Genomic DNA, 27318 nt, shown 5'->3' on the forward strand with positions numbered 1-27318 from the left:
GTTCTAGCCGGGCTCGAAAAAGGCATGGAAGATATTAGAGAAACTCTCTCGGGAGATATAAAAGCCCTTTCTGGAGAAATAAAAGAACTAAAAACTAAACAAGTTGAAATCAAAAAACTTATTAATGAGGTGCAATAAAAAATGGAGGCTCTCACTGTTAGGATAAATGAGGCAGAAGAAAGAATTAGCGATATAGAAGACCAAATGACAGAGAATAAAGAAGCTGAGCAAAAGAGGGACAAACAGCTACTGGACCACGAGGGGAGAATTCATGAGATAAGTGACACCATAAGACGAAACAACATTAGAATAATTGGGATTCCAGAAGAAGAAGAAAGAATGAGGGGAGCAGAAAGTATATTGGAGAGAATTATTGGAGAGAATTTCCCTAAAATGGCAAAGGGAACAAGCATCAAAATCCAGGAGGTGCAGAGAAACCCCCCTCAAAATCAATAAGAATAGGTCCACACCCCGTCACCTAATAGTAAAATTTACAAGTCTTAGTGACAAAGAGAAGATCCTGAAAGCAGCCCAGGGAAAGAAGTCTGTAACATACAATGGTAAAAATATTAGATTGGCAGCAGACTTATCCACAGAGACCTGGCAGGCCAGAAAGAGCTGGCATGATATATTCAGAGTACTAAACAAGAAAAACATGCAGCCAAGAATACTATATCCAGCTAGGCTATCATTGAAAATAGAAGGAGAGATTAAAAGACCCAAAGACACCTCCAGATATGAAGTGAGGGGGTGGAAAACTCCATATCACTCGGCATCAGGGAAATACAAATCAAAACGACAATGACATATCACCTCACACCAGTCAGAATGGCTAAAATTAACAAGTCAGGAAATGACAGGTGCTGGCGAGGATGCGGAGAAAGGAGAACCCTTCCTACACGGTTGGTGGGAATGCAAGCTGGTGCAACCACTCTGGAAAACAGCATGGAGGTTCCTCAAAATGTTGAAAATAGAACTACCCTATGACCCAGCAATTGCACTGCTGGGTATTTACCCTAAAGATACAAACGTAGTGATCCGAAGGGGCACGTGCACCCGAATGTTTATAGCAGCAATATCTACAATAGCCAGACTATGGAAAGAACCTAGATGTCCATCAACAGATGAATGGATAAAGAAGATGTGGTATATATACACAATGGAATACTATGCAGCCATAAAAGAAATGAAATCTCGCCATTTGCAACGACGTGGATGGAACTAGAGGGTATCATGCTTAGCAAAATAAGTCAATCGGAGAAAGACAACTATCATATGATCTCCCTGATATGAGGAAGTGGACATGCAACATGGGGGTTAAGGGGGTAGGAGAAGAATAAATGAAACAAGATGGGATTGGGAGGGAGACAAACCATAAGTGACTCTTAATCTCACAAAACAAACTGAGGGTTGCTGGGGGGAGGGGGGTTGGAAGAAGGGGGGTGAGGTTTTGGACATGGGGGGGGGGGTATGTGCTATGGTGAGTGCCGTGAAGTGTGTAAACCTGGCGATTCACAGACCTGTACCCCTGGGGCTAAAAATATATTATATGTTTATAAAAAATAAATAAATAAATAAAATTAAAATAAAATAAAATAAATATGAATATATTAGATCAAGATAAAAGAATCAAGATGTAAAAAATACAAGGATCGCACAAACATACTTTCTAAAATAACAGAAAATCACCTTTGAAAGAACCTAGTACAAATTTGTAAATACGGGTTTCTAAACTACACACACACACACACACACACACACACACACACACGCATGCGCTATAGTAACAGTAAGAAGAGAGTTATCTAAACACCCCTGTCCTGCTTACCACACAGTCCGGTTCTCCATCCCACCATGTATACTTCTTTCTCAGCACATGCTTTCACATAGTTGCCAAAAACCGTACACAGGCAGTCTTCACTGTTTTCACAAGTACAAGTGTACCTTTTGCATTCCTTTAAGAAATAAGTGTATTTTACATTACTAAAATATTCACATGAACAGGTAAACTGGGTATCTTCATTCAGCTCATAACAACTTCTGTTCCTTGAAAAAGGATCTGTCTTAAAACTTCGGAAACTATTTCTTTTCAAAATAAGCAAAGTATAAAATCAATTATTAACTGAGTTTTCAAAGAACTTAGAAAAGATCAAAGAGAAACTTATTCAAGATTTTTCTCATTTGGGGTTATTTTCCAGTACCATTTTTTTAATTGGTATATCTAACAACTAAATAAATTAGTGGAATCCCATGTTAAATTTAAACCTATGTCTTTTTTTTTTTTTAAAGATTTTATTTATTTATTTGACAGACAGAGATCACAAGCAGGCAGAGAGGCAGGCAGAGAGAGAGGAGGAAGCAGGCTCCCCGCTGAGCAGAGAGCCCAATGTGGGACTCAATCCCAGGACCCTGGGATCACGACCTGAGCCAAAGGCAGACGCTTAACGACTGAGCCACCCAGGCGCCCCAACCTATGTCTTAATCTACTGATAATGCCTGTTATTTGAAAATTTTTAATGCCTACAGACTTCTATTGATACTATCAAAATATTTCACAAAAAGCACTGTTAATCTTAGACATTCACATACCTCATAATATGGTTTAGCGTTCACAACTGGATGGCAGGAAGCAAAAGGCCCGTCTGAATCAAGAAAAATTCCACAATGCTCTTCAGCAAATTTTTCTGGAAGAAAATTCATGCACTCAAAATTAGTACAAAAAAATGTCAAAATTTTTAATTGAATAAGTATAATTATGTTTTTAAAGTGCTGCTGTAGCATATCTAATTTATGATCAATATATATAAAAATAACATGATAAAAGAAACACCTTAAACAGACAAAATCTTTTTTTTAACAGATTTTATTTATTTATTTGACAGAGAGAGAGAGAGACAGTGAGAGAGGGAACACAAGCAGTGGGAGAGGGAGAAAGAAAGAAGCAGGCCTCCCACTGAGCAGAGAGCCCAATGAGGGGGCTCGATCCCAGAACCCTGGGATCAACACCTGAGCAGAAGGCAGACGCTTAACGATGGAGCCACCCAGGTGCCCCCAAAATCTTTCCTTTTAAATTTTTATTATTTTTTAAAAGATTTTATTTATTTATTTATTTATTTATTTGAGAGAGACAGAGAGCCAAATGAATGGAGGGAGAGAGATCAGCAGACTCTGCACTGGTGGGCTCAATCTCACGACCCTGAGATCATGACCTGAACTGAAATCAAGAGTCTGATGCTTAACCAACTGCACCCCCCAGTCACCCCAATCTTTCTTTCTTTTTTCAATTGATGTATAGTGGACACACAATTTACATTAATTTCAGGTGTACAACACATGGATTGGACAACTCTATACATTCTGTTGTGCTCCCCACAAGTAAAACTACCATCTGTCCCCATACTGTGCTCTTCTAATACATTGACTATATTCCTCATGCTGTTCCTTTCATCCTCATGACTTACTCGTCCCATAACTGGAGTAAGAGGCAAAATCTTTATTAGCTGCAGACTTCTGTATCAAGTCAGTTAACCTGTTTGCAAAAGGCAATTTCTACAAAAAATGGGACTAAGGGAACCAGATTATTTATATAGATACCTTTTAATTTAAAATATATTTTTAAGTCTGAATTGTAGCAGGTTGATGAATGAAACCATGGTGACACCAGCACCACCTTGCCTCTGTTGCTGCAGTAGTCATGTCAGTTTTAGGGCCACCCATATCAATCATTCAAAAACACTAACTTTGTTTTTTAAGGACTGAACTTATATTTAGTTAGTTTGCAAGTAACTAGTTTTTTTAAATTAATTTTTTAAATTAACAGAAAAGAAAATTCACAAAAATAACATGAGTAAAAAATTCTTTGCTCAGTGAATTGTAAATACTTAAAGATGATGCCAGTGGGTGCTCGCTTTGGCAGCACATATACTAAGATGATGCCAGTGACTAGAACAAGGACTGCTAATTTGTTTTAATATCTATTGATTGGCTTCTAAAGTAACTGTCAACAGGAAGCAAAAGGAAACTGATTAAATCTATTAAAAGGACATTGAGGCCAATTATTTCTAAAATTTGGACAAACTTGTAACTAGGTATCACCATTTTTTATGTAAACATTAGACAGCTTTTTAAGGCCTAGCTTAGTTTTCTGTATTTTATTTTATTAAATACAAAACATTGAAAATTGAAACTGTTAATTTATATAGCTCTCAAAAGTGTTGATATAGTCTCCTTAACATAAATTGGCTTGATTTCTTATGAGATATACATGTGTTTTCACCTATTCTCATTTTAATTATTTTCATTGCAACACCTGCAAAACAAAATAACATGACAACTAAACCCTGAAATATGTATTACCGTGTTGATACTAATGCTTCTGTCAACTCATTCTATAAATCAAAACAAGTTAAATGAAACTTTAGAAAGGAATTGCTTTGTAATTTTTAAATGTTAAAAGCCGATCAGACTTTTTTCAAATATGCTGATTAATTTAGAAAAAAGTAATTAGGGATGCTTGGGTGGCACAGTGCACTAAGCATCTGATTCTTGGTTTTGACTCTTGGTTTTAGCTCAGGTTGTGATCTCAGGGTCATGAGATCAAGCCCCATATCAGTGTGCAGTCTGGTTGGATTTCTCTTCCCTCCCTCTCCTCTCTCTCTCTCTCTCAAACAAATAAATAAATCTTTACCCAAAAAAAGATAACTAATTAACATATAAACATATTTTAACTTACTTTCCATTACATTCCATTGTTTACGAAAGAAGTAAGATAAGATAAAGTTTTTATTAAAATCAACAATACTAAGGAAGCAATCAGAGCAAGACTTGGATTCAAAATACTTAGATTATCAGCAACAGACCCATAAATACAGAGAACAAACTGGTGGTTGTCAGAGGTGAAAGGGATGGGGCAAGATGGGCAAAATGGATGGTGAGGAGTGGCAGATACAGGCTTCAAGTTATGGTATGAATAAGTCACAATGATAAAAGGTCTAGCATAGGCAATATAATCCCAGTACTGGAAAAGCACTGTATGGTGACAGATGGTAGCTACCCTTGTAGTGAGCATGACTTAGTGTATAGACTTGCGGAATCACTATGTTGACCATGTTCCATGTCAATGATATGTCCATAAAAATATATTAATTAAATAAATAAAAAAATACTTGCATTACAATTTCATCTTTAATCCTTACTAAGCACACTCCATCAGGACTCCACTATCAACATCTACATTAATGGAGATGCTAACCTCATCCATGCTCTTTATGCATGTTTGTGGGAATAAACTGAATTAATATTTGTGGAAGTCTTTGGTAAGCTAAAACATGAGCTGATTCATACAAATGTAAAGGTTTCCTCGTAAGATCCATACTTGGAGTTTGGTATAATTAACACACATGATAGCAGAGTTAGGAGACCTAGATCGAGTGACAGCTTTCTTGTTAAGTAGCTTGGCAGTTTGGCTGAGTCTCATGATTTCAACCAATCATCACTTCCATGCCTCTATTAAAGATCTGTAAAACTTCCTCTGACCCTACTATTCGACAACTGAGAAAACTGAGGAGGAAAAGAATGGGTATAGAAAAAGACAACTGATCCCCCTTCCCCAGTGAAAGATGGGTTTTCTAGTTGCACCTCAGCCAGCCAGACTGCTTCTCTGCTGTTCCTGGCAAAACGGGGAGAATACAACAAACACTAGCGAAAACCAGGATTATTTGACAGTCCCATATTATATCAGAGAAAGTATACAATTCCTAGCACCAAGTATTTAATTACAGAGTTTGATGTTCAATCACCGGTACCTTTTTCTATACTGATGCAGGAAGTGGGTTTTCCTTTAGGACAGGGCATCATTTCCCAAGAATCAGCAAATGCCTGAGGTGTCTTCTCCAATATATTCTGACTTGACATTAAATCATCCTCTACTCTGTTGTTGAAGGAACCACAGAGTCCTGTATAGGGCACAGAACAAATTTTAACATTCCCTCACCTACTCAGCTTTTAGATTCATATTCTCACATCATATTCAGTTCTGCGCTCAAATCAAAACACGCAGAAGCTACCAGAGAGTGTATCTTTGTGAGTCTTATGCATATAAGTAAAATTTCATGACACTCCAGATTAATGCTCCATTTTATTCAAATTCCAGGAGCACTGAAACACCATTTGACACAAATGTGGTGTTTTTCCTGTGTGTTGCTGTAACATAACCTCCTTTAACAAGGTGGTGGGAAGCATGCTTAGAAGCAGGGCATTCATGACTGCACATTGGTCAATATTAGTGTGGACACTTGAATCATGCTAAGGGCTACATGCTTTCTTATCTACAGTCTTCTGACCCATGAATTACATTTTTACCTATGTATAAGTTCACCTTCTCGAGTAAGACATGTTGCAAAAGCTCAGACGGTTTGAAATTAGTTAAATATGAGCTTTCCCATTGTATTGCTTGTTTTGTTTGCCATCCATGACAGTATGTAAAAGCTGATTTCTGTGACAGAAAACCTCCATGAAAGAGATGACCGTGTCATCTATCAGCAGAAAGACAAATTGTAATGTAGCATGCATTTGAAACTTGATATTCAAAAGATCCATATGTATAATATTTTCATGTTTTTCTTCTATAGGTAAAAGCTTTCATAATCTATCTTAGCAAAGTTATGTATAACAGATATTGTCAAACCTCACTTTAGGAAACCTTAATTTAAGGACCTTAAAATGTTTAAATTTGCAGAAAATCACTTGGGAACAGATTTTGTAATAAATAAAGCTGTCTTTACTATCAGTTGAAACTGTTTTACTGAAATAGTGAAGGGAAGATTAAGTAAAAATTCATTATGATCTAATGTCATTAATGGAGAGACAATTCCAACTGAAAAGAAATAATGGTCACAGTAGAGCCTTGGAAATAAAAACGTATCCAGAGGACTTACCTACAGTATCTGTGAAACTGTTAGGTGGCACTGAAACGTACAATTGCATCGCAGGAGCAACTTGTATTTGCATTTTTACACCAAAGTTTGTTTCTACTTGAAGGTATGAGGAAGATGCTTTGAAGACATATACTTCACCTATCAAAATAATTATTACCTTAATAGTAATAATTGAAACATTGAATCCTGACCTTATTGAAATGGTTTTATGCTTTAATATATGTTAAAAACCAAACATTTAATGTCCCTAAAAACTGAACAAATGAATGCATCTTACACTTATTTTAAAATGGTATTATTAAACTTACCTGAATCATCATAACTTTGATGTGTATATTCAATCCCATTGTTTGTGATTGTTCCATTCCTACTGAATACATACTTGTTACCTGAAATAGGCTAATATTTAAAACAATTGTTAGTTCATGTTAATTTGTAATTTTAATTCATTTTAATGCAATATACGAACTTAAATTTTTGTGCCATAAAAATGTTTATTTGATTGGACTAGTTTTAAATATCTAAAATACAGAATATTTTTTGAAGCACTCCTCATATGTTGCTTCATTGTTTCTTACACCAATTCTTTGAGGAGGACTCTAAAGGAATCTTCATCCCCAATCGGTAGATGAAGAAACTGAGACCCAAGAAGGTGACTCACATTTCCAAAGGTCATAAGGCTTCTAAGTGCCAAAGGCCAGTCTTGGTGTCCTCCCTCCCCCTGTAGTTCTATTTCCATTTACAGTGTCCATTCCAAATATGTGAAATTCTAAACAAATATAATTGCCTTCTTAAAGTCTTCTTAACCAGAGTTTAATAATTTAGTAAGCACATAGGTTTATCTATAATTAGCACATCAGTTGTGTGTATATGATAATTTTTATATACTTAAGGAGCCTTAAAACTACTCAGCTCTTCCAGAGACTTTACTAATTTTCTGTACAATCTTTTTGTGATTTCTTTTTTTTAATTAATTATTTTTATTAGCATATAATGTATTATTTGCCCCAGGGGTACAGGTCTGTGAATCATCAGGCTTACACATACCTCACAGCACTCACCATAGCGCATACTCTCTCCAATGTCCATCACCCAGCCACCCTCTCCATACTCTTTCTGTGATTTCAATTCACACAGTAAAGCCTCTCTTCAGCCACAAAATTTCTGAATTTGTGAAGTAATTATTCAATTTTGTTCTGGATAAAGTTTAGGAAGCTGACTACTTACCGAATTTAAGAGGAGTGTAACACTATTTAAGCACGTTCCTGACTGGCCACTTGGACAAGGACGAAGTTCAACACTAACAGACCAGTCTTTATGCTGTTAAAAAATGCAATTCATTCATACATTTATCAAAATATCCTTGATGGTACACTATTACTGTGTGATTCATTTACAAGGCACTTTTTTTTTTAAACATGCACAATTCCTACATATAATCAGTCTGCTCTGAAAATAAAACTTGGTTCAGTCCATGATAAGTCTAGAATTGCCTAAAAGCTTTACTGAGGAAGGTCCAAGTATCTTGCATAAACTATATTAATACATTGTGATTAGTGGATTTTCATTGTCATCATTTTTTTCTTTTATCTTTACTTTTTGTCTTCTCCTCCAAGGGAATGTGCTAGCTGAAGACAAAGCGACAAGATGGAATCCCCCTTTATTGAAATATAGGTTCCTTAAAGTTTTAGTCCTGAAAAGAATTTAAAAGTAAGGATAGCCTCTATCATACTGGTGATATTGTATTATAAAAACTATAAACAGGGGCACCAGAGTGGCTCAGTGGGTTAGGCCTCTGTCTTCAGCTCATGTCATGATCCCGGGGTCCTGGGATCGAGCCCTGTATCGGGCTCTCTGCTCAGCAGGGAGCCTGCTTCCCTTCCTCTCTCTGTGCCTGCCTCTCTGCCTACTTGTGATCGCTGTCCGTCAAATAAATAAATAAAATCTTTAAAAAAAACTATAAATAAATGTAAAGGGATAATGATGAAAAAGGAAGGTGTTTCATGGAACAAAAAAGATCATCTCAACTGAAGCATTAGTGAACACAAGCAAAGAAAAGCAAAAAAAGGAAATATTTTTCCAGTATATTTATAAAGTTACTAATGATGAAGGAAATGTTGGGGTTTTTTTGTTTGTTTCACAAGGAACTTCTAAGGAGTAGAGGGAATGGCAATTGTCAATGTCAGTATGTGACAGAAAACAGATATTGAAATATGTAACCAATCACTGAGGGGCTGCTTGCTATTTATTCTTTTAAACAGTAACTTAAAGTGAAGACTGTTTTAAATCGGTTGAATAGCTCAGTGTGTGTGCATCAATTTTCTCAAGCATTCCAGGCTATTACATACGTGGATGGCCAAGAAGTGACAATTTCCAGGATGGTAGTATTTAATACCGTCAAAGGTGGTGACTGAATTTCCTTCCACCTTACATCTTCCAGGACATAATGCTTCCGTACAAGACCACTTAGCATTCTGGCATGTGCTGTTAAAATGCAATAGTTATGTTAAGGTCATCAATTGTGTTTTCCCATGAGGAAAATAAATATCCCAATGTTAAAAATCAAAATTTAAATTGAGATATTTACTTAAGGTTTATTAGACCATCATTTAAAAGAAATTTTTTAAAGTAATCTTTACACCCAAAATGGGACTCAAACTCACAGCCCCAAGATCAAGAGTTGCATGTCTATTGACTGAGCCAGCCAGGAGCCCCTATTAGACCAGCCTCATTCTCTAATCAACATCTCAACTCTGATCAAGTGCGACATTGATGGTGGCATTCTGGCATTTTAAAGGACTTGAATTCCATGGACTGAAATAATAGCTTCTGCATTAAATATATAAAAACTTCTAAACTGGATTTCAGAGATTTGTTTAAATGGAATACATTCCACTATTAGTACTAAAACACCTGCTACATGCCACATTGTAGACCCTCACTGTTCAATACAGTATAGAGACATATAGCTATTGATTACTTGAAATGTGATGGTTCTAGATTGAGCTCTGCTATAAATATAAAATAAAGACTTTTAAGACTTAATTTGAGAAACAGATTGTAAAAATCTCTCATTAATTTGAGAAACAGATTATAAAATCTCTCATTAACTTTTTATACTAATTTCATTTCTTGATGCTAATACTGCACTTTGGATGTATAAAATACATAATTATAATTAAATTTACCCCTATCTTTTTGCTTTTTAAAAACACATAAACTAAAAAATGTTAAATTATACATGTGGGTCATATTTGTAGCTAATATGATATTTCTCTAGGATTGCACTGTCCTAGATATTCAATAAATCATAGCTATTGTTATTCATAATTATTACTAATATATTATTCCCACACTAACAGGAACATTTCTCATTTATAAGGAACATACTATAGTATAAATAATAGATTAGTTTTCATTGAGTCAAATTATTTCCCTACAAAGGGAAATAATTTTAGAAAATTATTTCTTTTAGAAAAGTCCTTTGGAGTTCCGCAGAAATTTAGAGTTTCAGAGAAAAGTCATAATGAAGAATGGGGAACGCTCTCTGATCAGCATATTGTTCCTGAAAATATACACTAATTTTTGGCGCACTGAAATACACTCTTATTAAATATATCTATAAACATCATATATATAAACATGAATATATATATATGTACAAATATATACAAAGATATAAATAAAGATCAAATATATTTTCACCAGTATAGTTACATATAAAAATTATCTGAAAAGTAGTGGGCTGTTTCTGATTATACATTTTACTAAATATTTTTGGTAATTAGCATAATTATTGTTTCATTGTTGTAACCATACTCTTGTATTATTCTTTGTTCTATATTTGCAACAGCTAATTGGTTTACTCTTTGAAACACTATTTTAGTTAGTGAAAAACATTACTTTTTAAAGATACAATGAAAGCTCACACATTTTTTAATTTTATTTTTCCATTTTATCTTATTTTTTTCAGTGTTCCAAGATTCATTATTATATTTTATTTAAAAACCACACTAAACTTTCCCTTAAAAATGAAAGACAAACTATCAACACGGAAAATGCAGTATTTATTTCCAAAAAGTTTATTTTAAGGGTGGACCTAGAATTATTTCAAATTAGATTAAAATATTAGTATTATTTCACTATTTACAAAATGTGGACAAAAAGCATGTACATACCACTGAGAACCACAAGGACCTCTTCGGACTTCCCCTGACTTATAGATCTTTCCATGTAAGCTACAGGGACATTCAGTCTTTAATACACATCCCCCTTTTTCTCCAATATCATCCAATAGATAACCTAGGAAAAATACATTGTACAAGAATTATATAAACATTAGCAAATTCTCAAGCAGTGAACTGTGAAATCACTCTTGAGCTAGTTCTTTCAAGTGTAAACATGGACTTAAAATGGTAAGTTCCATTTAGCAATTAACCTTAGTTTGAAATCTGGCAAGAGTAAAATTTTTGGAGCCATGGAACATTCCTAAGGAGCCCAATACAGGACTAGGGAATCATTTGTGGAGTACCATGGCTCTATAGAAATAGACATACAGCTTAACTTTGTAAGTCTCTCTACTTCTCTTCTGCAGTTTTCTTGAAGGATGGATTATGAATAGGAGATTTCATTAAATATCTGGTTAGAAATAAGACCCACCATTCTTGAGTCACTTTTTCAGTTGTTTTAGTGTAAACATTCTCACAGGGTGTGGTTACCTTCTGGGCAGAAGCAGCCATTCACACATTCACTATCTTGAAAAGGAGCCACATTAGAACAAGTTGCAGGATTTGAGGGACCGCATTCTTTGTAGATATGTTTTTCTGGGCATCTAGGTTTTCCTGGAGAAATACAGAAATATGTATACATGGGAATGAGAGGGAATTTAATGTGATAAATACATAATATTCTAATGGGGATCTTTCAAATGGGATTCTTTGAGTCTAACTTTCTAGACATGAGTCAGTCTTTAAAATTATTCAGTACAATTAAATTGTGCCAATTTCTCATGCATTATTTTGTGCTACAATATTTAATATGTAGAAAAAATAAAAAATGAAGATGGAAATTAGGAAGAAATGTATATTATATATGTAATAACATCTCATCTTACTTTGAAATTGATCTACTTGTTTTTTAACTTAAAAGGATTGAGCTAAGCATGAGTTGAAAGTACTTTTATATTTGTGTGAAATTCACATCTATGTTTTACTAATTTTTTGAAAGAAAATCACAGTACTAATCAACATACTTTTGATAACTTTTCCAGTTACTTTTTTTCAGTTTTTGCAGAATTTCTCATTTTTCCCAGTGACTTTTACAAATTATAGACTAGAAAGTTCCTAATTGAGATCTTATCACAAAGGACTGTCATTTATGGCAAGTCACTTCATCAAAACAGTCCTGTTTCCTTGTAAGTACCTGGGAGACATGAGACTCCATAATATCTAAGATCCCTTTTAGGGCTTACAATCACTTAAGAACATTACTTTGAAATATAGCTCAACTTTAAAGTGCTATAGAAACATTCTGGCTTGAAATCTGCAATAAAATTTAAAACCTACCACAAGTCACATCAGAATCATCTCGCCAGGATTCATAGATACCAGGACCATCTGAGGCACAGAGGCGGGACAACTCTGAATAAGTGTCACATGTAGAATTTTTGCCTGGATTTTGGCAGTAGTCATTAATGCAAATAATTCTGTAGTCATTGGAAAAAGCGGCGACCTTTCTACATTTCTCGAAGTAAGTTCCAATAATTTTGTCACAGTACTACAAAATAAAGTGTGAAGTTTTATTAAAACATAAGAAAAAATGGCAATCAATAAACATTTAGGAAGAGATAAAATTCAGAAGTATTTGGTTTTGCATGATAATCTGTAGCTTGGCAGGGAGAGTTGCTGAATGCTGTTCGAAATGGAGAGTTTTGAAATATAGTTAGCACAGTGACTCCTAAAAGAATCCTTCACCTCTGGCATTTTGGATTGCTATATAACAACTTCAGAAATGGTTGTACCTATACTCATCCAAAATTTCTCCAAAGGTGACATGAAATTTACAACTTCAGAAAATAAAAGGGGTGAGAAAAAAGAGCTATTGTCAATGCCAGAGAGTGGGATGGTAAATGACTGATACCATAAAAGACAGAAGGGAAACTGGTGCTTTGTCTATTAGTCTTATTATATTTGGTGAGCAAACAGGCGGTGAAATAGAGTCACTGTGGGCTTTCTTGGTGGGGGCCATGGGAGTTAGCGCTGGGAAAAACAATGTATTTGTTCTCATGTTGGTAAGGAAGTAAGGAGGTAAATACATACATTATTGAACATACAAATTTCAAATTTCAACATATTTTAACTACCACATAACTGTGCATATGTTTGTGCAGAGAAATAGAAAACCACTGTCAAGCAAATGAACAATCTGGACCAATTAACTCTCTGAACAATTTGGACCAATTAACTCCTAAGATAGCTGATAACATTTTCCAAGTAAGGTATAAGATTAAGCGAAATAAAATCTTCAAAAATTGCTTTTTTGTCTATTATTTTTTGTGTATGTTTATCACTAGATTACAGGTTCCTTTAGGACAAAAATAGAATCTTGTATCCTCTTGGCTTAACATAGTGTCTTGCACATAGTAGGTCCTTACTAAATATGCATTAGCTTTAACATAAATTTATATGCTCACTGAGCTAATATTTTTGAGCAACCAGGAGTAAGCTCTCATATGCTATACAACTATCTCATATGCTATACAACTTCTGGTTCTATACAAATTTTAGGATTGTTTGTTCCAGCACTTTGAAAAATGCTGGGGGAAAATGCCGGGGGATGGCACTGAAAGTATAGATTGCTCTGGGAAGCATAGGCATTTTGACAATGTTTATTCTTCTGATCCATGAGCATAGAATGTTTTTCCATCTTTTGTGTCTTCTTTAATTTCCTTCGTGAGTGTTCTCTGGGTATTACACGCAAACAATAAATCATGGAACACTGCATCGAAAACTAATGATGTGGGGGTGCCTGGGTGGCTCAGTCATTAAGCGTCTGCTTTCAGCTCGGGTGATGATCTCAGGGTCCTAGGATCAAGCCCCACATCGGGCTCTCTGCTCAGCAGGGAGCCTGCCTACCCCTCCCCTGCCTGCCTCTCTGCCTACTTGTGATCTCTGTCAAATAAATAAATAAAATCTCAAAAAAAATAATGATGTACTGTATGGTAACTAACATAACATAAGGAAAGGAAGAAAGAAAGAAACAAACAAACCAAGGAGAACAGTGCCAAAATTTGCTACTAGGTGAAATATAAATCTCTCACCTCTACACCATCTTCACAAACTTCATAGCTTTTACTAAAAGCTTTGGGACAACCTCCAGGAATTTTACTACTGGCAATGTGCTCATTGATGTTTTCTCCTTAAAAAGAAAACAATGCTTAGTACAAGATATTCACTATGCACATACATGTTATTTTCAAGCTAAATATAACTAAATTGACTACATAATTTTTTATTTTAACAATTTCTTATTCTTTAGACAAATGCAAATTATTGTTAGGTTTATTCAAATATGAGCAATCATTTTATAATTTTCTTTCAGGAAGCAATTTTCTTAGACATAATGCACTGAAATCTCACCTGGAGTGCTGTTGAAGTTACCACAAAGACCACAAGTTGGATATTGCTTGTGAAGAGTAAGCTTTAAAAAAAAAAAATCACATGTACATGTTTATAAAATATTAAAAATACCTCAAGACAAAGTTTGCCCAAACCAAATGATGGTGTCTCTTCATATTCAATTCTACCTAAGCTGGGTACATAGGCATGTACTAGCGAGCCTCTTTTAGAGGACCTGGATCTAGAAGTTGGAAAGATCCTGACTCTACCTCTTACTAACTGTGTGTCCTTGGATTGATTATTTAGCTTGTATTAGCCTGAATTTCCTGAGGTCCATCACCTGTAAAACAAGATTAATAACAGTATGTATTTCAAGGTATTTTAAATTGTAAATAAGATAATGCTTAGTACAGTGCATAATGTGGAGATTTTTCAATAAACCTTAACTCTTATTTTCCTTACAATGTAATGTTTTATAACTGAAAGCAAAGAAGAAAAAGCACAGGAATGTAAGAAAATCAGACCCAGACTTACTGAGAGTTTATTTTTACCCCACATCAAAGACAGGATTCCTCTACGGCTTTTCAGGACATAATGTTCTCCATATTTTTTAATATGTATCAATTTATTGTCATATGGTATCTGCACTCTGAAAAGTATAAAATACAAGTACATATAATGGTAAAAATAGTATTATAACTTTTTAAATAATTCATGTTCTATATTTAGTGTGATAAATATAATACTGGCTAATAAATATTAAAGCTTAGGGCACCTGGGTAGCTCAGTTGTTAAATGTCTGCCTTCAGCTCAGGTTGTCATTCCAGGGTTCCGGGATCCAGCCCTGCATCGGGCTCCCTGATCTGGGGAAAGTCTGCTTCTCTCTCTCCCACTCCCCCTGCTTGTGTTCCCTCTCTCATTGTTTCTCTCTCTCTCTCTCTGATAGATGAATAAAATATTTTAAAAATATATTAAAGCTTTCTTTTTCCTTTCATTTCAGAAGAAGAAACACAATGGTTTTGTTTTTCCAATATTTGAAAGACTTTTAGAGAACAATGACTAAATCCTTGGGGCTTTGGAGAAATAAAAAGAAGAAACTCATTCTGTATAAGAAATAAATGATCAAATAATTTGAAAGGTTCACAAGTAGAATATCATGCCTCAACTTCTTATCCTGGAAAATATTCAAATATGGCATCCCTTCCAAATATGAATTGCTACTTCTAAAAACAATGGCCTAAGTTTCAGTCTAATGAAAATCCCATATTTATATTTAATGATAGACATACGAATGAAAACTAAGATATTCTATTAGCAGATTGGTTGAATATGCACGTTGCCCCAAATCTAGATACTCAAAATAGTCAAACAACAGAGCTACTCTTTTTATCTCCACCTTGTTATAGGAATAAATATAGTATTTTACAATCTTACATAAAACAAAATCTTCTATCAGACTCCTGTCCAAGAAATTATTATAAAATCCAATATGAGAACCAAAATAGGAAAAGAGTACCATCTTTTCCCTATTCAACCTTTTTTTCTTTTTGCTCTGGTTACTCCAAGTGCTTCTATAACGTTTATCCATAACACTGTGGCATTTACCTTTCTTCATTAACTAGAATGCGATCACCAGAAATAGAGACCTCATTATTATCGATTTCAACTGCTATTTTTTCAAAGTCACCATTACTCTTTCGTTTGATCTCAATATTGAAATCTCCTCCAGATTCAACACAGTGATGGCAGAAAGTGTATGCGCAGGAAGACTCAAAGGAAAAGATGCGGCCATTGAAAGCTTTATATATTCCTTTGCCCCAAGTAGTAGCTTCACCTGCAAAATATTCAGAGTAGAATATTCATAATTATTTAGAACTATTAATGTAGCATCTAGTTCTGATTTTTTAAGTGTTTATGTACCAAGAGAAAACATCACAGAAAGGTTCTGTTCTCACAGCCAACACATTAAATCAGTATTTTTCTTTCTCACATATAGCAAAAACACACTAACAGTAGTACTTGAATCCTTGGGAATACATAATGGTGCCTATTCTGGCTCAAATAAAATATGAATAAAAACACCTTGTTTCCAATGGAAAAGGGAAATTGTCTCTACTGGGGAAGGTATATACAGAGGGAGTTGTGATCTGTTTGCCTACTTGTTTTACTTCTTGTAGAGATAGTCTTTCTAATGTTGCACAAGGGGATTACCATTTATAGCAAATAAGTGTAAAGAATATTATTTCTCTATGTACATGCATCTGCACATGTACGTGTATGTGTATACCTGTGTCTGTGTCATGTGTATATGTGTGTGCATGCGTGTGTATGTGTACCTTTGAGGAAAAATAGTACAAATGTGGTGTCATTCAGAAACAGATAGATGATGGGCGAATGTTTAAAACTAGTTCCAAATTTTGGCTAATTTGTAATTCCATTAGATACTGGCTGGCTTGGACATAAATATATATATAGAAATCCCAGTCATTTTTACTTACCAATAACTGGGCTCACTTCTGAGTACTTCGGAATGGCTTCTGGAATATTGGATCCTTTTTCTATTTAACACAATGCACGGATTACTTTGATTGATTGATTGATTGATTGATTGATTGATTTGACAGACAGAGATCCCAAGTAGGCAGAGAGGCAGGCACAGAGAGAGAGGGGGAAGCAGGCTCCCTGCTGAGCAGAGAGCCTGATGTAAGGCTTGATCCCAGGACCATGAGATCATGACCTGAGCCAAAGTTTGGGGCTTAATCCAACTGAGCCACCCAGGCGCCCCTTAAATTTCAAGACACATATTAATTTTTTTCTTTTTTCTTTTTCTGACATATATTGATTTTAAATATACAGGACATTTGAACTTATACATGGGAACTCGGAAGCTGATTCTGAAGGTCATCAATGGGTTTCTTTATCCTGAATATATAATTTGATTTTGTGAGAGCTGTGATTTACCAAGTTCATTTACATGATTATCTCTTAAATCCATATTTTTTCTTGAACAACTAGTCATTGTATTTTTAGAAATCATTGTGAGCTTATTCATTTTGGGTTACGTACAATTACTAACATATGCGGCATCCCCCATAGACCTATATTTTGAACTTCAAAAGTAGAACTTTGCTAGCATACTTTTATTGGGAGCCATTAGCTAAACAGGTCCAAGGTAGATTTTTATTAAATCAGTCTACAATCTGATACTAATAAGTCAATTATCTATATTAAAGAGAACTCAATTCTCCTGGTCAAAGAGGAAAATTCATATCCCTTGATACTTTTCTGTGATTGTTTATTTCCAAAGCATTGACTATTTTATGTGACTAAGTAAATTTACATGAAATCTTAGAGCAAGGCCTAAAATCAAGCAGAATAAAAGAGCAACAACAACAAAAATCAATATTTTAATAGAATTTTTAAATTTTTTTTACAGTGTCATTTATTGTATATTTTGGGACCACTTGTCTTTGCTAAAGGCTGTCTTTTCCCAGGTCAAATGGAAGTAGATTGAATTCTTAGTTTATTTACAAAATCATTTAAAAATAATATATCTAAAATGATAAAGAAGAAGTTGCATTATGCTTTATTTAGATTCCCTTAAAGTATAACTTAATATATCTTATTAATGGAGTTGTTTAAAATATACAGTTATTAAATCATATCTAAATCATATTACTCAAAGAGAAGCATTTAGAAGCTCAGTTCAACATGGAAAAGACATAACAATATCACATGCTAGTAAATCAATAATCCAAAAAACATTTAAATTTCAAAATTATACATAGAGATATACGTACACACAGATACGCACATATGCATCAGATATATATAGATTTTAAATACTGAAAGCCACAAAACAAATTACCTGGAGTACTGAATGGTCCAGAGGTACTGCTGTCAGAGGAGCTTGTGACACCTATTTTAATATAAAATAGTTAAGCTGTTTCATAAATGTATACATTTCACTTGGTAAAATATGAAAAGAAAAGTTTTTAAAATCTGATGGATAAACCATGGATCCAAGTTCAGCGATGCTAATGCTAGCAGACTTAGAACAATGTAAAGCTGTATAAGAAAAATATATATTATCAACTCAACAACCTGTGGGAGAAATAAAATTAAATGCCTCATCACCAAATGAACTGACATCAAATTAATTTATTCCAGATCAATTGCCTTAAAATGTATTCAGGAAAAGAGAAAGGTTTGCATTAACAGGACTCAGGGTCTCCTATCTCAGTTTGAACCACACTTACTCCCACTTTGAATTGCTTTAGATTTGGGATATCTAGGTGCCATTTCTAGATGTCAATGGAACAAAGGAGTCTGCAGTCACAAAAACTGGAAATATGAAAACCACTAATCTAGTTGAGCTGAGATGTTCCTCTGAATAAGTCTAAGATCAAGAGATAATAATCTCAACAGATCCAGAACTTGCAATTTCAAAGCCACTAAGTTCACTGCCATTAGATATACTAACAGAAAGAACACTAATTAATAAAAGTCTGTCTCATTTAAAAAATTAAAGCAGTCAAAAGCTGGCATCCCAATAGCAGAAAAATTTCAAATTGGTAACCATTCCAAAACAGAAAGATGAGAGGCAGTTACCGCCTACATTTCTCAGGAACACACCCTAAATTTGAATACCTGAGCTAATGACAGCAGATCTGGGACTTCAATATTCAGTGTCTAATAAACCATTTGTACCAACTGGGTTTAAACAAAATTGGTGGCATAAATAATGAGTGATTTCAAATTTCTCATTTCCATTGCAGTGTTGACCTCAAAACTGATGTCCAAAGATTAAGAACAACCTAAAATAGAATTATTATTTCTATGTGACCAAGCCTTTTTTGAACAGATTCACTAATAGTCAATCCGGACAGAGGTCAACATTACTACACTACCATGTATCTCCTGCTAATTAGACTTTACCTTTTAAAAATGTATCATTCCTAAAGTTGAGTTCTAAATGTGAATCCTGAATGTTTTTCAGATCACCCATATCACGAGAAGTGAACCTACTTCCCACAGTTCTGTGGTCATCCAGTCTAGTGGCTCCCAAGACTTTCTAATACTGCTAGCAGCACCAAAATAGTTCCCATGTCATAATAAGTATTCTTTAACAATGCATACCACAAATTCCTAGACTATTCAATCTAATGTTTCCATTAAGTAGAAATATTAAAATTTATGAGATTTTCAAAAGGGATGGAACTCATTTACTCTTATCAGAAATAAACCTGCAAAAAATTTTAAACTACCAAGACCAGATCCAGAATACAAAGCTCAAACCCAACAAATTATTGGCTACTCTAACCACCTCTTCAGCTTCTACAACTCCCAATCAGTTGTGCATAAAGGCAACAAAAATAACTCCACATCAGTATAATCACAGCCACAAAACTCATTCTACATTCTATGCCAAACAATATTAAATGACTTTTCCCTAATCACATCTACATACAGTTTATCATTTCACAATTTTGGCTTGCTTTTTGTATCATTACAAATGTTTGTGATTTTCATTGCTATTTTATAATGTATTTCAGAATCCTGACTTTCTAATCATCAGACATAAATCTCAATTCTCAAGCCATGGAAACCAGACCCAGTAACATCCTTTCCAGTATCACAGATACTTGTACCACCACGGCCAGTTTCACCAAATTCGTTTGGTCCAGAAGCAACACCACCAAGTCCAGCTGTACCCTTCCTTCCTTCACCACTTCCAGAACCAGAAGACCAAGTGTTTTCTCCTAATGGAAAATCAAGATGTGATTAAAAGAAATAAAGAAGGAAGAAATTAATTTGGATTTCTTGGGAATAGAGTCCAGGTTAATCTGCCTGAGCCGCTGATTTCAGATCCAGGACTAAAGTATCCAGTCCCCACAAATCCATTGCCTCTCTCCATTCCCACCAATTCCATTGATTTCAAACCCCTGCTGATCAGATGACCCCAAATTTGATCCTGAATCTTCAGAGATACCAACCAGAATATCCATACCCATTTCTTGCACTTAAGTCACCTGCTGAATACAAAATGATCGTCACGAGAATTATTTGTCATGCATACTATGATTCAGAATTTTTCTAGGCACAGAAATTAACCACCAATACCTAGGACACTGGAGCTAGAGCCTCCAGGACCACCTACTTTATTTCCATCAAAGTCTTTACCACTATGGCCACTGGACTGTATTGCCTCCAGAATCTCCAAAACCAAACTGAGTTTCACCCTTCCTTTCTTCATTTTCATAATTAGAAAACAAAGTCCTTCCCTCTAATGGAAAATTTAAATGTTATTTTTAAAAATGATAAAAAAAATTTAAACCCATTTCAATTTCAGCAAGAGTCTAGGTTAGTAGAATGCCTGAGTTATGGGCATTGGACCTGAGATTCATGGATCCATGGACAACATACATGCTGCTGCTCATTCCATCAATCCCCTACCTCCAACTTTCTTTAACCAAGTACCAAATCCTGAATTTTGAAAAATTTTTAAAGATTTTACTTATTTATTTGAGAGAGAGCGGGAGAGGGTGGAGATGAAGACTCCCCACTGAGCAGAGAGCCTGACATGGGACTCAATCCCAGGACCCTGAGATCATGACCTGAGCCAAACACAGACACTTAACCAACTGAATCACCCAGGCACCCCTGAATTTTCAAAATTACCACCAGCATGCTCACCACCACCTCTTGCACTGGTACTTCTACCAGAATATTAAAAGTATGTCAATAGGAAATATTTGATATATTTTATAATTGAGAAATTTAAGCACAAAATTTACTAGCAACATCCATACCACTAAAAGTAGATTCTCTAGTACCTTTTATTACATTTTTACTAAGGCCAGTGTCATCAAATCGATTTGAACCAGAATCTCCAAAATCAAATTTAGCTTCACGTTTCCTTTCTCCGTGTCTCAAATCAAACGATGAGGACTTTTCCACTAACAGAGAAATAAAAATGTTAGCACAACAACAGATGAAAGCCTGAAATCAATTTATATTTCACCTAAGCAGAGTCCAAAATTAGACTACCTGAGCCACTAGCATCCGATTTCCTGCTGCTCTTATCACTCTGATAAGATCCACTGCTTTCAAATTCCTTTTGACCAAATTTCTCAAAACCATATCTCAAATTTTCTGATATCCCATCAACAAAATTATCCCCAATTCTTACACTGGTGTTGCCTGCAGAATGTAAAATGATTGTCATCAGAATATATTCCAATAAATTTTATGATTCAAATACTTTTTAGGCACAGAAATTAAACATCAAGACCTAAACCACTGGAACTAAATTCACTAGTACATTTAATACCATTATCACCACTGTCACCCCAGTGATATGAACTAGAATCTCCAAAACCAAATTCAGTTCCAAACATCTTTCCTTCAAGTCCAAAATCAAAAGACCCAGGCCTTCCCACTAACAGAAAATTCAAAATATTATCAAATAAAATACCAAATATTCGAAATTCAATTGGATTTCTCAGGAACAGAGACTGAGTGGAATACCTGAGCTACCAGCATCAGATCCAAAGCCTTTGAATCCAGCCCCAGCAGATCCACTGCCTCTCATTCTAGTCCCTCCAATTTCATTGATTCCAAAGCCCTGTTGACCAGAAACCCCTACATTGGTTTCTGATTTTCCAGAGCTGTCACCAGCAAATGTATTCCGATTTCTCAAACTGGTATCACCTGCAGAATATAAAATGATGTCACAGGGTATACTGAAAACACTTCATGATTCAGAAATGTTTATACATAAGAAATTAGATATCAATACCTAGATCATTGGGAATGGGTCCTCCAGAACTATTCATTTGCTTTCCTTCAATTTTTATTTTGCCATTAATGTCACTGTCACCAAATGAACTTGAACCAGAAGCTCCAAACCCAAATGCAGCATTGCCCTTCTGTTTTCCAAGTTCCCAACCAAAAGACCCAGTTCCAACTGACAGAAAAATTAAAATAATATTAAAAATTAATCTTAATTAATAAGTTTATTATTAAATATTTAAAAAATCTATTTTTAACCAATTAGTTACTTCAATTAATTTCAAATTTTCTGGAATGAGTCTTAGTTGGAATACCTGGGCTATGGACATCAAATCCGAAACCGATCGATTCACCCCTGGCAGATCCTCTGCTGCTTATTTCACTCTGGTCAGCTCTATCAATGCCCAATCCCTTCTGATCAGATGCCCCCAAACCAAATCCCAAATTTCCAGAGATACTGCTACTAAATCCAGCCCTACTTTTTGAGTTGGTATTATCTGATAAAATTAAAAAAGAAAAGACAAAAGATTGTTACCAGGTAATAATTAAATACAACTTATGACTCTATCCTTCATGCATAAAACCTAAATAGTAATAATTAGACCACTGGAACTTGACTTGCCCATGTTACCTATTTCATTCTCACCAAAGTCTTTTTGTTTGAGACTACTGATACCCATTCCACATGAACCAGAATTACCAAGACCAAATTCAAATTCATCCCTCTTTCTACCACCAAATCCAAAATCAAAAGGCAAATGTAAAATTCAACTGTTTTCAAAAGCAAAAAAAAAAAAAAAAAACCCAAAGGATGTAAATGATTATTTGTATTGTTTCATTACAGACTCTAGATCAGAATTCCTGAGCCAGTGATATGACAGCCAAAGCCCAATGGATTTACCAACAAACTCCTTTCTGTTCTTCTCTTTCCACCAATATCCACATCTTTTAAGATAAATTGCTCTGACACAAAAATGCAAAGATTTACATATTTTATTGACCCTAACCTCTTCACTGACTTTAATTTCCAAATATAGAATGCTATTTACCCACACTTTTGTAAATTTGTGTTTTTTTTTTCTGACATGCTTCTTTAAGAACACTAGTTGAAATATGAGTAATGAAACTTAAAAAATTAACACCATGGAAGTACAGAAACATGAGACCCAAATTCTCCTGTTCCTTATAACAAAACTTGGGAATGAGAGAGTTTAGGTGCCTTTCCCAAAGTCCACAGAAGGTAAGCAGGAAAGACCGGGGATAGAAACTGGGTCTCTTTCTTCCAGGTCCAAAATCCTTCACAATTAAATCTAACTGCCTCTTCACTAAAATGTTTAAATTGCTGATTTCTGTTGAAGATAACACAGCTCCTTTAAGAATCAAACATAATTTAAAAATCATTCTCTCGAACACTGAATCAGGTCAAAACAACACTACCTTCCCCGCTTTGTTAATTGATTTTATTTTTTTCTGTCAAGAGCAGAAATTAAGAAACAACTTAGAATACCTGTTTCACTGGCAGCAGATTTAGAGCCACCCAATCCATTTACCACATTCACATCAAATCCACTTTGGCCAGATGGACCCCTACCAATGTCATTTCCATTTGAAGCAGTGCCACCAAATGTCATATCACCAGACATACTGCTGGCAAAACCACTTGCTAACTTGGTTTTCTCTGCCATACAAAAACACAACTGCTATCAGAAAAAAAGGTGCATTCACTCATAATGTACAAGAAATTAATCTATACACATTGCTTGAACTAGGCCTACGTTATCATTTCAAAAATATCGTCCCCCTCCCCTCCATACATCTTGCCATATATAATTCCATACAGTATAACCAAGGGTGTGCATGGCAAAAAGTTTGCCATGAGGTTTGAGAATTCCATAAGAAAACTAAAGCACTGGGACCACTTAAGATAAATTTCACTTTCTTCTTTAGAACATGACAAAACAATGAACAATTTAGTATTGTGAACTAGAGAAAGCATATCTGCATGAACTTATTAGTCATACTATGTTTGTCAGTCCCAAAACAGATGGCTGGACAGACAGGAAACTGCACTCCTATACCCCAAACTGTTTGTCCCTTTTCAGTTATCACCACTTTGACTCAAATATTAAATTTCAATATAAAATACTGAAGTTATTTTCCTCATTGAATCTCCTTCTTTTCTATTTTTGCACAGGTAAGAACTATACAGATTTGAGGACCAGGCAAGTAAAGTAAAACTTGGCCAATTGGGAGAAATGTGTAGAACCAGAGAGAACATGCCTCATCTAAAGAAAGTTGATTTTTTTTTTTCAAACAAAACCAAATAGCAGACCACAAACTGTTTTCAAACACTGCTTTATAATATTACTCATAAAACTGAGTATGCAATTTAAAGACAGAATCCCAGTATAGAAAATAAATTGTGGTTGGAGACAAAAAAGGGAGTAGAGAAAACCTGCACCAAATTTGGGGTCTGGAAGTACTGTAATTAAATATCATAAAAATGATTGATCATTATAATAGCACCAAGAATAAAGATAGCATAGGAAGACTAAAATGATCAGGAAAAAAAATGTAACTTAATGTATACATCTTTGCCAAAATTCTCTAAAGACAGAATTCATCAGTCTAACTGGCCCTAGAATTAGTGCCTTTCTATTCCCCACTATTAATTAAGGCCATGTGCTGCTAATAATGCAAAGATTATCAGGTTACCCCAAATGAAATAAAGCACTTGTTTCCTAAATAAGCATTTTTTTCTAACAGTACCTGCCGGAGTGTTTTTTAACACTAAACTATCAGTATCTCGATGTTTCCTCGACCCATCTTCAGCCCCTCCTGGAGCATTAAATCCAGTGTTAAGGAGTGAACCAGTAAGAGATTTCTTTCTTCTGTTTGGGTCACCAAAGCTCAGACTACTGAACAAAAAGCCACCTAATGTGAATAACAGAAGATCATATTTGAAAACAGTATTGAGAGCACAAAAAGGGGATTTCATTGTGACACTCTGAAAACCATGTTATTCCCTGTTATTCTGGCAGCCCTTGGAATAACATACACTTATTGCCTTCATAGCCATACCCATACTTTTTTGTAATAATTCTAAGACTTCAAGAAAGAGTGATGAAAAGAGCTATGAAGATTTCACTGCTGTGTACTAGACACTCTTCTTATAGTTAGGGCAGAAACCTCCCCAGTTGCTTCCTCTCCATTGATAAGCCCTGAGTTGTAGTGTCCAACCTCCCCCCATCAAAATATTCTACTGTGTTGAATCCACACTGCCCTTGGTTTAGGAATAGCTGATAAAATTAAAATAACATACCTGCTTGTCTTTTCTGTTTTCCTACAAAGAAAAAACAATGAGAACATTTACTTATCAATTGTAGCATTCACTTCCTTCAAGTCTCAGCCTAAGTGTCATCTCAATGAGGCATACTCTGACAATTCAAAATTGCCACCCCCATTCTAATACTCCCAATTATCATTATATTACTCTAATTTATTCCAGAGATTGTATCACCTTGTATACCATGTTTACCACTTCTGTTTACTGCTTACTGACTGTCTGCTTCTTCTAGATTTTAAGCTCCATAAACTCAAGGTTTATGGCCTGTTTTATTCACTGCAGTGTCCCAGGTGTCTAGGTATTAGATCTTAATATTTAAATATCTTAGTTTGATGCCAAGCAGAGAGAAATGAGGCAGTATTCAGTAGTAGGAAACCTATGAGATTTTGAGTCAAACCCAACTAGACTCCTAGACCAACATCAGAATGGCCTTTGACTATGCCTCTCTTAGACTCAAGAAAGAAAGATCCCCACTCAGAACCACTCAAGTCTCAGTCTGGCCTTCCTCATGCCACAGCTCTCCTCAGAGGGCAAAGAACAAAGGTAGAGAAGTCAACATACACCAACCCAGAGCCTGTGCCATTTCCTGTAGACCGTACTGAGTCCCCAAAGCTCCGTGATCCCAAGTCTGCTCTTAGGACCTTCATAAGCATCCTTCCCAAGACCATTTTCCCAAGGTTACACCATATTGCAGCAATAAGTCCTAGGCTGGGGGGATGGTCAAGGGGTGCTTCTTTGCAGGAGTAATAGATATGCTGAGACATGGAGGCAAGGGTATTTCTGTATCTGTGGGACAAACCTAGAGATGGACAGAGTGGGGGGTGGTGGTGGGGGAGACAGGGACATTGGCAGGGGTATTGCACACCCTTTTCTTATATTGAATTCCAGTGATTTGAAAATTCTTCTTTAGAATCAGGCCTTCTAGGTGGTCACAAATATGCTTTCCTCAAGAAATTATTCTAAGTGTTCCCTTGTCTCACTCAAACTTCTCAAGTGAGAATTTATTCTAATTAACAATCAGATTTTGTACTCTTGGAAGGAAAGAAGCTCTTGGTCTATCATTATGGTAAAACCAAATGAGTCCTATCCATAGTTATGACAAAGTGAAGACAGACTTTGCTGTCTTCATGGGACAACTGACCTGCTGCTTATTCTCAGTCTCTGTTTACCTCAAAGAACACATCTTCCAATTATATTTTATTGTATTAAGGTTGTAGAAAGACATAGATCTAAAATATCACATAAGAAAAACATATAAAAGTAATCTTGGGCTATTTTGACTACTATATGCATTAGACCAGATCCAATTAAATCTATATTGATATTAGCAAAAATCCTTTTCTTAGATTTAAGAAAAATCCTTTTCTTAGATTTAAGAAAAATTCCATAAAACACTCTTGGTTTGCTGTGGCTTATTTTTCATTTTTGTGGATAGAGAAACAAAATAATGGATAATACTCAGTGTTATTCAATTTTCTGAGGGAATCTGTAATAAAACTAATAGGACCAGGATCAGTTTTAATTAAAGCAGATCTCTAAGAAATTAGTCCAATAATACAAAGTACTTACTTAAGGAAAGTAAATCCTTAAATCTATATTCACATTTCTCTTACAGGTTTAAAAATTT

General features: G+C 35.1%; 1 protein-coding gene across 12 annotated transcripts in view; it reads right to left on the reverse strand.

Moving 5' to 3' along the window:
- The window catches only part of LOC125107801 (mucin-19-like), a 103113-nt gene that overhangs the window by 65608 nt on the left and 10187 nt on the right, over positions 1-27318 (reverse strand). For 11 of the 12 annotated variants that reach the window (XM_047743225.1, XM_047743224.1, XM_047743234.1 and 8 more), the window contains exons 4-21: positions 25668-25688; positions 20197-20313; positions 18420-18470; positions 17050-17109; positions 16157-16385; positions 15086-15200; positions 14573-14633; positions 14254-14351; positions 12500-12710; positions 11654-11776; positions 11114-11237; positions 9284-9419; positions 8163-8255; positions 7244-7334; positions 6936-7073; positions 5805-5954; positions 2590-2684; positions 1829-1955 (exon numbers count right to left, since the gene is read on the reverse strand). In XM_047743225.1, the coding sequence (XP_047599181.1) occupies positions 1829-1955; positions 2590-2684; positions 5805-5954; positions 6936-7073; positions 7244-7334; positions 8163-8255; positions 9284-9419; positions 11114-11237; positions 11654-11776; positions 12500-12710; positions 14254-14351; positions 14573-14633; positions 15086-15200; positions 16157-16385; positions 17050-17109; positions 18420-18470; positions 20197-20313; positions 25668-25688 (2040 nt within the window). The remainder of the gene's footprint in view (positions 1-1828; positions 1956-2589; positions 2685-5804; positions 5955-6935; positions 7074-7243; positions 7335-8162; positions 8256-9283; positions 9420-11113; positions 11238-11653; positions 11777-12499; positions 12711-14253; positions 14352-14572; positions 14634-15085; positions 15201-16156; positions 16386-17049; positions 17110-18419; positions 18471-20196; positions 20314-25667; positions 25689-27318) is intronic. The other variant, XM_047743229.1, reaches the window with a different exon arrangement.

The sequence above is a fragment of the Lutra lutra genome, chromosome 8, assembly GCF_902655055.1.
Source record: "Lutra lutra chromosome 8, mLutLut1.2, whole genome shotgun sequence".
NCBI classification, from domain to species: domain Eukaryota; kingdom Metazoa; phylum Chordata; class Mammalia; order Carnivora; family Mustelidae; genus Lutra; species Lutra lutra.